This window comes from Lethenteron reissneri, chromosome 58, assembly GCF_015708825.2.
Source record: "Lethenteron reissneri isolate LAM-NWPU_2019-01 chromosome 58, ASM1570882v1, whole genome shotgun sequence".
In the NCBI taxonomy this organism is placed as follows: Eukaryota; Metazoa; Chordata; class Hyperoartia; order Petromyzontiformes; family Petromyzontidae; genus Lethenteron; species Lethenteron reissneri.
The window spans coordinates 8,753,402-8,763,072 of NC_083836.1; the positions used below are offsets into that span (position 1 = coordinate 8,753,402).

The window sequence follows — 9,671 nt, forward strand, 5'->3', positions numbered from 1 at the left end:
TCATAACATCTAAGTCTTGTATTGATGTAATTAATAATTTGATTTATAACTTCATCATTGGATATATCCAGCTAATTGGATATAAAGTAATCTGCTCAGCAATGGAGCCCTGTATATAACTGCACAACCAAAACAATGCCTTGTTATAAAACGTGATACAGAGGAACCATAGCGTACATAAATTGTACATTTAGTAAACGAAATAAACGTTTGTATCCCTTGCATGAAGATTTGACTTTTTTGTTAAGCATCATTCAAACCACAACCTAAACCGTGAACTTTGATTTTTGGACATGAATGCACCTTACGCAAGGTCTTCTTGAAGTGCTTACTAATTGTGAGTCTCAGCTCAGTCGTACGGAAGCAGTAAATGAGTATGTTCGCAACCGGGCTGAGCAAGAACACCAACTGAACGACTGATCTCAAGTTTCTCGCGCCCTCGCTGTCCACATCCTTCATAAAGCGCGGCAAAAGGATGTCCAAGAACAACGCCGTGAAAAAGACGGCGAGCGCCATGAAATGCGTGCCGAATGTATGCCGAGCTTTGCTCCTGAACTCGGAGGAGCTCGAGTTTTTGCACTCGACAAGAATCCGAACGTAGGTGTACGCAATGACACAGAAAGGAGAGGCAATGAATACGATGATCTTTGACGTTGAGTACGCATCTATTTTGCTCGTATCACCAACGGCTAACTTAAATATTCCCATATTATCACAAACTATGCCCTGGATTTGCCTGTTCTTTTCGCTTAATTGAAGTGAAATGAGAAGGGTGACTTGAATGCTGACTGAAACGATTGCAATCAACCAGGACAGTAATGCCGTGAAAATGGATCTCTTTGCAGTAACCTTGGTGTGGTAATGCAATGGGTAGCAGATTGCCAGGTAGCGATCAACAGACATAATGGCCAATGTAAAAACCTCATTTAAGGCGGATGCGTGAATTGTGAACATCTGTGCGACACATGACACGTACAGAATCTCTTTGTTGCCCGTCAGGAGGACCCGCAGCTGCTTGGGCAAGCCACTTGTGCTGACAACAATGTCGCCAATCGCAAGATTGCACAGAAATATGTGCATGGGCTTGTGTAAGTCTGTGGACACTGCCACCATCAAAAGCACCAGCAGATTGGCTGCGGTCATAGTTAGGTACATCGCAAGGCACAGGCTGAATATGAGCACCAGCACAGGGTACGGGGCTTCAAATGTGGCGAGGTGGAGCACGGAGCTTCTGTTGTCCATAATTGCGTTCCTTGGGCTCCCGCGTCTACAGCCCGAGACCTTATCACGCAGTCCCTGTTGATGTCACAAAAGGTGAATTGTTTACATTTTCAAAGTCTCTTGATTTTCTTTTTACAAATGCACACTCATAACATGTATAATAACAATGATGAACAATGGCAAAACAACGTAACAAAACTCACCCGGTTTTCGGTTGCTTGGACTGAGAGCAGATCAGTGATGCTCGTGGAATCTGCTGATTTATATTCGTTTTGGGGACCACGTGACCGTGAGCCTTCAGGCGCGATGGGAGGTTCCTCGCTGCCTGGTGCGTGCTGCAGCAGCCCTGCGGATTTACCCATTGCCCTGAGGAGTCTTTTTGAGTCCGGATGAGCTCGTAACGTGACGTGTACACTTTAGGGTTGGGAGGTCACGGCATTAGAAGCAATTAGGTCAGGTTTCCAGTAAAAAAATTGCATTTATAAATGTTTTTAAAATGCTTTAACTTATTTTACAAAAATATTTTAAGAAGCAAGTTATACAGGATATGGCTCACATGTAAAAAATACTTCGTATAATCTAACAGTATAAGTTGATTTTGTTTGTGTATTCATGCATGTACAACTCTTTGTTTATTATGTTTAGTGGCGTTAAATACCGGTACTGTATAATCAATTCACAGTTACTATGTAGTTTTACTGGAGGCATCAAGGATGCAAGCCTCCATAACATAATAAAATGAGATGTCACTTAGAATTCCATCATTCATTACTATTGCCCCTGGGTATCAACTTGAGGTCTTACCTGTATACTAATTAGTCCCTTTGCCTTCCTAGTGGGGGGTGTTATTGCTCAACAGGCTCACTAATTAACCCATTAACTGCCGTAATGTCAACGCCGACATTTCGGGCTGTGGCCGTGGGGATCACCGTTCAAGTGACCCATCTTCACGAGCCTGGCTCTCCCCTGAGAGCGTAGCTTATCTTTTCTCAACGTAATTTATATAGCGCACTGACTAATGCGCTGCACATGTACTGGTGAAGATGAGGTGAATGTAATCGATTAGTGGAAGTAATGGGAAAACCTGTGATGCGTGAATGAGGTAAAAAAAAATACGAGAGCAAATGATGACGAATGGCTTGGATGGATGGGGAATGAGAGAGGGCCAAGGAGAGAGATTATGAAGAAGTAACGGAAGAAGTTAGAAGAGGCAGGTTAAGGGGCTGTGAGATGAGCTAGGGAAAAAAAGTGAGTTTTTAGGAAGGAGCAGAAATTAGTGAGCGAATGTGACTGCCTAATGTGGAGGGGGGAGTTTGTTCAAGCGAAGGCTGGGCAAGAAGAGATAAAGCGAAAGTGTGATTGAGCGCAAAGATGAGAAGGAACAGAGAGAGAGAGACGGCAAAGTTTGAGAATGTAGAGCGCGAGAAGGGACGTAGTATGATACAAGAGTGGTAAGATAAGGTGGGGGCAAGACCATGAGGAATTTGAACAGACAACAATGATAAACGGCGAGCCGATGCAGTTGAGCGAGGAGAGTCGAGGTATTAGAATTGTAGAGAATGCTGAATATGATACGTGCAGAGGTGTTTTTGGATTTGTTGAAGGGGGGGGGGGCGTAAATGGGGAGACCAAGTGATAAAAGAGTGACAGCAGTCCAGACGAGTTAAGATAGCGGAATGGATGAGGACATATGCAGCGGAGGTTGAAATAAGTGGTCGGATTTTGGGAAGTAATAACTGAAACCGGCAAGCGCGGGTGGTGGCAGAAATGTGATCGGTGAGAGAGAGGGAAGTTAAAGATAACACCAAGGTTTCCGGCTGAAGAAACCAGGGAAATAGATAAAGGAGTGAAAGAGATGGTGGGGCAGGGAGGAGAGAAACGGGAGGCAGGGAAATATATATATGAGATGCTGGAAGCGAGGTCAGGCGAAAATGAATGGAAAGGAGAAGAAAATGTCGATGTCATCCGTGAAGAAATGATGGGGAAAGTTCATCGAAGTAAGGAGAGATTCGAGTGCTGAAATAGAGAGAGAGAAAAGTAGGGGACCGTGAACTGACCCTTGAGGAAACCAACAGTGAAGGGGGCTGGGGGGGGCGATGTGGCAATGATTGAATGAGACCGCAGAGGTGCGCAGAGAGAGATCAAACTTTAGCCAGGAAAGTGGCGTGTCGGAAATGCCAAGAGAAGAGCGAGTAGAGGAAAGAGGAGGATGGTCAACCGTGTCAGAAGCTGAGGACAGATCGCGGAGTATCGGAATGGAAGAGAGACCAGCACGAGCAGAGCCGTTTCAGTTGATGAAAGGGACGAAAGCCGGATTGGAATTGACGGTGGAGGGAGTTAGAGGATATGTAGATGGTAAGACGAGAGTGTACCAGGCGTTTTTAGAGTTTGGAGAAATTGCCAGAAGTATCGAGAGACTATTATTTTTTTGCGGAGGGGAACAATAATGGGTGGATTATATACAACGGGAAAGACACCAAGAGGAGAAGGAGTAATTAAATAGGGGCACTCGGTAGGTGAGAATTAGAGGAAGTTAGCGGGGACAGACGGGAAGCAGGGATGGGATCGAGGGGAGAGGAAGTGGGGACGGTCCTTAGAGATGGTGGAAGAGAGTTCTGCAATAGAAGTTGCGGGAAAAATGATGAAAGCGAAATCTTCTTGGTTCTTTCGATGAAGTCACGTAGAATGGAAATAATAAATTAATAAAAGAAAACATAATAAAATAATTCTCACGACGTTTCGGCCACAACGCAAGTAGCCATCCTCAGGTGAAAACCAGGTCTGACAGCGTCTCCCCGACAGACCTGGTCTTCACCTGAGGACGGCTACTTGCGTTGTGGCCGAAACGTCGTGAAAATTATTTTATTATGTTTAATTTTTATTATTTTATTATTTCCATTCTACGTGACTTTACCGAAAGAACCAAGATAAATCCCTGCAGTCACGAAAGCTTTAAATCGAAAGCGAAATCATCATGGATTTGACGTATGGGGAGGGGCTGATGAGGTGAGCTAGGGGAGGAGGTAACTTGTCGTGATGTGGGGTCGCTTAATGAAGACTTGGAGGGAGGGGTTAATGACAGTCTAAAAACGTTGGTTTATGGGCTGTAATTAACCTCAACACGTTAACACGGGCAACCGGCTGTCAAAAGAAGGCCAAACTTGATACACAAAGCGGCTTAACGTGAACACCTGGGCACATCGATATGCGAGGCCAGAACAGTTGAAGAACATACGGAGTCCTTTTCTCGAGGTTGCTTGGGAAATCGCGGCATTGAGTTCACCTGTTGAGGACTCAACAATTCCAAATATACAGGGTTAACAATACATAAATGTAGACATATATACAGTTAAAACGTGACATCAATTTGAATGTTTGGAGATATTTTGTTGCCCCGATTTGTTATGACACTTTAGATTTTCCTGTTTATTCTCAGTCTCCCCCTCGAACCTCCCCAGAATATCGACAAAGAACGCAGTGATGTGGTCATTACATGTTTATTTTTGTTCATGATGGTGTTAAAATTAATTTACAAACCATGATGCACATTGATGAGTCAAAAGTGTTGGCAGGCTCGTTCCCAGCTGACCCATCATACAACACGGACGGCAGCAGTTAGTGTATTTAAACTACAGAGACGTTTTGACGGCAGCAGGGTAACCGAAATGCATAGACACAGCGCACACTTGGGGCTCGACAATCACATAGAAGATAAAACATAAAAAACATATCGACATTTTATTACAAGAGTTCTGCAAGATTAAGATTTCCCAGGGGTGGTGCTGGACGACCCTCTTCAGTTGCCTCTTATCCAAACTTGACTCACGACGATCAGGGATTGGGATGAGACACAGACGGCCTGTCCCAGGGTCTCAAGGGGCTGCGTCTCCCCGTGCTGTGTTTAGCCGCCACCCCCACGCTTAATGGGGGCAGTGTCTGGGTGCCTCCTCTGGGCTCAATACATATTTTTTATTTCTTAATCTGCTCGTTTTCCCGAGATAACCTCACTAGGTCTCAAGACTCCTTTTTAGGAGAATCCTGACAAGCTTTCACAGTCGGGACGATGTTTCTGCGTTCATGCCAATTTGGTCACTTGCATGTATTGTTTTTGCTTTTTACGTTTAGATGTTTGGCCGATACCAGTTGCAGTTTGTGTTTTTTGTTGCTAGGAAATCGGAGAACTCTCGGAAACCCATGCAGAACAGGGGGAGAACACACAGACTGCACACAGAAAGGTGCCCGATTCGGGAATTGAACCCAGACACTCCTTGCTGTGAGGATTGAGTGTTACCCACTGCAGACACTGTAATGCAGCGGTTGTTAAACTGTGGGTCGCCACTCCACTGGTGGCTCGCAGAACAAAACACAGAGAAACATATACATTTTATTATAATTCATCATGCTTTCCCACCTCCTTTCCAACCTGATGACGGACGCTTGTTTTGCGCCCGAAGCGTCGTGATTTATTTTTATTTTATACCTACGTTACTTTACCGAAAGAACCAAAGAGTATGTTATATCCAGCTTCACGGATATGAAGCTCTCTTATTCAGCAGTGGATACTTTTAACTGCACAGTAAGCACAAATTCGTATGCTATAAAATGCACCACCTAGGTACCATGGTGTACGTTGTGCCATCAAATGTGCACTCGGTAGTGTTAATACAAGTTTGTACTCGCTACGTGAACAAAAATTGGGACTTCTATACTTGGCGTAAGACATGATTCAACCGCGACCGAAAACATGAACTTTCATCGTCGGACAGAAATGCATCTTACGCGAGATCTTCTTGAACCGCTTATCAATTGCGATCCTCAGCTCACTCATGCGCAGGCAGTAAATGAGCACGTTCGCAGCGGGGATGACAAAGAATACCAATTGACTGGCGGATCTCAGGTTTCGTGTGCTTTCATTGTTCGCATCCTTCACAAAGCGCGGCACGAGGACGTTTAGAAATATGGACGTGAAAAGGACGGCGAGTGCCATGAAATGCGTGCCAAATGTGTGCAGAGCCTTTGTCCTGAACTCGGAGGAACTCGAGCGCTTGCATACGACAATAATCCGAACGTAGGTGTACGCAATGATACAGAGAGGAACGCCAATGCACATCACGATCATTGATAATCCGTAAGATTCTACTTTGCTCACGTCACCGAGGGCTAACTTTGATATTCCCATATTGTCGCATGCTATACCCTGGATTTGTCTGTCGTTTTCCTTCAATGTAACTTGAAGGATTAGGATCACTTGAACGCTGACTGCAACCATTGCAATCATCCAGGACAGTAATGCCGCGAAAATGGATCTCTTTACTGTAACATTGGTGTGGTAGTGCAATGGGTAGCAGATGGCTAGGTAGCGATCAACAGACATAATAGCCAATGTAAAAACCTCATTTAGGATGAATATGTGATCTGTGAACATCTGTGCGACACATGCCAGGTACAGAATCTCTCTGTTTCCCGTCAGGAGGATGTGCAGCTGTTTGGGAAAGCCACTTGTACTGCCAATGATGTCGCCAATCGCAAGATTGCACAGAAATATGTGCATGGGCTTGTGTAAGTCTGTGGAAACTGCCACCATCAAAAGCACCAGCAGATTGGCTGCAGTTATAGTTAGGTACATCGCAAGGCACAGGCTGAATATCAGCACCTGCACAGGGTACGGGGCTTCAAATGTGGCGAGGTAGAGCACGGAGCTTTTGTTCTCCATCAATGCCTTGCTTCTGCTACTGCATCTACAGCACGAGACATAATTATCATTAAAGTCTTGTTGAGGTCACAAAAGATGAATTAAGAAATATATATGACTCGTAAAAACGTGTAAAAATGCTCACCAATTATGTAAATAACAGTGATGAAAAATGGCACAAAAATATTAAAAACTCACCTTGTTTTCGTTGCTTGAACTGAGAGCATATCAGTGATGCTCGTGGAATCTGCTGATTTATATGCGTTTTGGGGACCACGTGACCGTGAGCCTTCAGGCGCGATGGGAGGTTCCTCGCTGCCTGGTGCGTGCTGCAGCGCCCTGCGGATTTACCCATTGCCCTGAGGAGCCTTTTTGAGTCCAGGTGAGCTCGTAATGTGACATGTACACCTCGGGTTGGGGGTGACTGCATTGGAAGCAATTGGGTCATGTTTTAGTTATTTTTTTTATTACAATTTTTCCTAAAAGTTTCAACTTCATTCTTTACAAAGTATTTTAAGAAGCCATAATAGTGCTCTATATGGCACATATATAACAATTCTGTGTATAATTTATCAGAATAAGTTTATACTCTTTGGTTCTTTCGGTAAAGTCACGTAGGTATTCAAATAAAATAAATCACGACGTTTCGGGTGCAACACAAGCGTCCGTCATCAGTATATTAAAGGGTGTATAACTCAGTATTTATTATGTATCGTGTCTTTATATACATTGTAAAGTCAATTCACAGGTACTGTGTTTTACTGTGGGCACCAAGTATGTAAGCCTCTGTAACAGAAGAAAATACAGTAGTTGTCACTTAACATTCCATCATTCATTACCGCCCTCCCCTGCGTATTAATTTGAGTTTTTGCATGTGTGCTTCATTAGTCCATATTGCATATGCTCCACAGGTTCGTTAATTAAAACAGCTGTAATTTCAATGACGACATGCCTCACCCGCCAGGGAGTGACCATATCCATGACCCATATCCGCGAGTGCGGCTTTGTCTGCGTTCTCCTGAGAGTGTGGCTTAGTCGCGATGTTTGGTTCGCCTAATTGAGGCTCTTGAGGGCTTCATATCAGCCCCATAAACTCCGGTTTATTGCAGTGGTAGACAATACACGAAGCACCGTGATCTATTTCAGTGGACCTAAACGTATTTTCACCCTGAAGCCATGACCAACAGTTTCCATGGATTTAACCCTGTAATGCCCAAGCATGTTTTTTTTTTTTAAAGAAGGAAGCTCATTTGTGAATGTAACCAGATTCCATCTTCTCTTCTCTTCTTCTTATATATAAAAGTCTCCGCGCGCTCGCGCTTGCGGGGGATTTGGCTCTCGGATGGTGGGGTTTAAGACCGAAATAATTTTCCAGGCGGCACGCCCTAAGCCCCGTGGTGGGTTTAGGCTATTCCGTTTTCCCGTCCGTAAACTTTAAAGTAGTTTAATTAACACATTTGTGCCGTTTCTATTATTCATTATTTACTTATTGCACGACATCGACCGTACCAAGTGACGCCAATTGCGTTAGGGGGGGCGGACCCTGCCAAGTCATGCACGTTCGCTCCAGCTCACGGGAGACATTTTATTTTACGCGTTTAACATGGAATAGATATACACATCACGCTGCCGATTTATCTTCACAGTGTGATGTCCTCTTCCCCCCCCACCCCAATGCGTGCAGTTACTCATATAAAGTCCTTAGATATTAATTTTATATTATTAAAGCGGTTACATAGTATTATTATGGCGAGGGTGGGGGGATGGTGGGGGGGGGGTAGCGGCCCAGCTCGCAGCCTGGCAACGTCTCACCTCCGGCTTGCCAATCTAGGCGAGGCCGCGGGCTCTGCACGGGACGAGGCGTCACCACGCCAATGTAAAGTACAATTTTATTCAATCTTTCGCTAAAAACTCAGGTGTATTGTTTACTATTATTAAACAAATAAGTTGCCTAATACTCTATTACTATTATAATGTTCGTGTGCAGAAACTAGATAAGTGTGCCTAAAGTCGATGTCTGTGTGTGTGAGTCCATGTGTTTGTGTGCGTGTAAGTCGATGGGTTTCTATGTGTGTGGGTCCATGTGTGTGTCTGTCTTTTTCAAATGGACAACGCCCCGTGTGTGTGTACGGACAAGTGTTTGTGTGTGTGTGTCAGTCCATTTGTGTGCGTATCTGTCGCTGTGTGTGTGTTAGTCCACGTGTGTGTTAGTTCATACGTCTGTGTTTCACTCGATGCGTGTATGTCAATGCGTGTGTGTGAGTGGATGTGTGTGCATGGCTCCATCTGAGTGTGTAAGTCAATGTAAGTTTGTGTGTCTATGTGTGTCGATGTGTGTTTGTTAATCCATGTGTGTGTATCTAAAGTAGATGTCTGTGTGTCACAGTCCATATGTCTATGTGTGTGTAGGGCAATGTGTGTCAGTCTATGTATGTGTGTGTAAGTCCATGTGTTTGTGTGTGTGAGTCGATGTCTGTGTGTGTCAGTCCATGGCTGTCTGTGGTAGTCGCTTTGTGTGCATGGCTCCATGTGAGTCAGTGTAAGTCCATTTCTTTGCGTGTCTGTAGCTTCATGTGTGCATGTGAGTGAGTGAATGTATGTGCTTTATTGACCTGCTCAAGGCCTATGATACCATCAGTAGGCCTGGCCTCTGGGTTGTTCTTCATGCTTTCGGAGTCCCTCAAACTTTGCTCATGATCCTTAAGGACCTTCATGATGGTGAGCGGCCCCGCGTAAAACTACATGGCCGTCAGTCAGA

At 44.5% G+C, this 9,671-nt stretch overlaps 2 protein-coding genes across 2 annotated transcripts; both read right to left on the reverse strand.

Moving 5' to 3' along the window:
* Positions 1 to 243: 243 nt before the first annotated feature.
* Positions 244 to 1,428, reverse strand: LOC133357604 (olfactory receptor 6F1-like). Its single transcript, XM_061575623.1, has 2 exons — positions 1,425 to 1,428; positions 244 to 1,296 (listed from the first exon to the last, which is right to left on the reverse strand). The coding sequence occupies exon 2, from the start codon at positions 1,240 to 1,242 to the stop codon at positions 244 to 246; it is 999 nt and encodes a 332-aa protein (XP_061431607.1). The 5' UTR covers positions 1,243 to 1,296; positions 1,425 to 1,428.
* Positions 1,429 to 5,845: 4,417 nt separating this feature from the next.
* LOC133357543 (olfactory receptor 2D2-like) lies at positions 5,846 to 6,969 on the reverse strand. Its single transcript, XM_061575517.1, has one exon. It carries the CDS (start codon positions 6,932 to 6,934, stop codon positions 5,948 to 5,950), a length of 987 nt encoding a protein of 328 aa, XP_061431501.1. The 5' UTR covers positions 6,935 to 6,969; the 3' UTR covers positions 5,846 to 5,947.
* Positions 6,970 to 9,671: the final 2,702 nt, after the last annotated feature.

Bases quoted from the DNA above. Each gene is read 5' to 3' on its own strand.
- LOC133357604 (XM_061575623.1), bottom strand. From the start codon at position 1,242: ATGGACAACAGAAGCTCCGTGCTCCACCTCGCCACATTTGAAGCCCCG.
- LOC133357543 (XM_061575517.1), bottom strand. From the start codon at position 6,934: ATGGAGAACAAAAGCTCCGTGCTCTACCTCGCCACATTTGAAGCCCCG.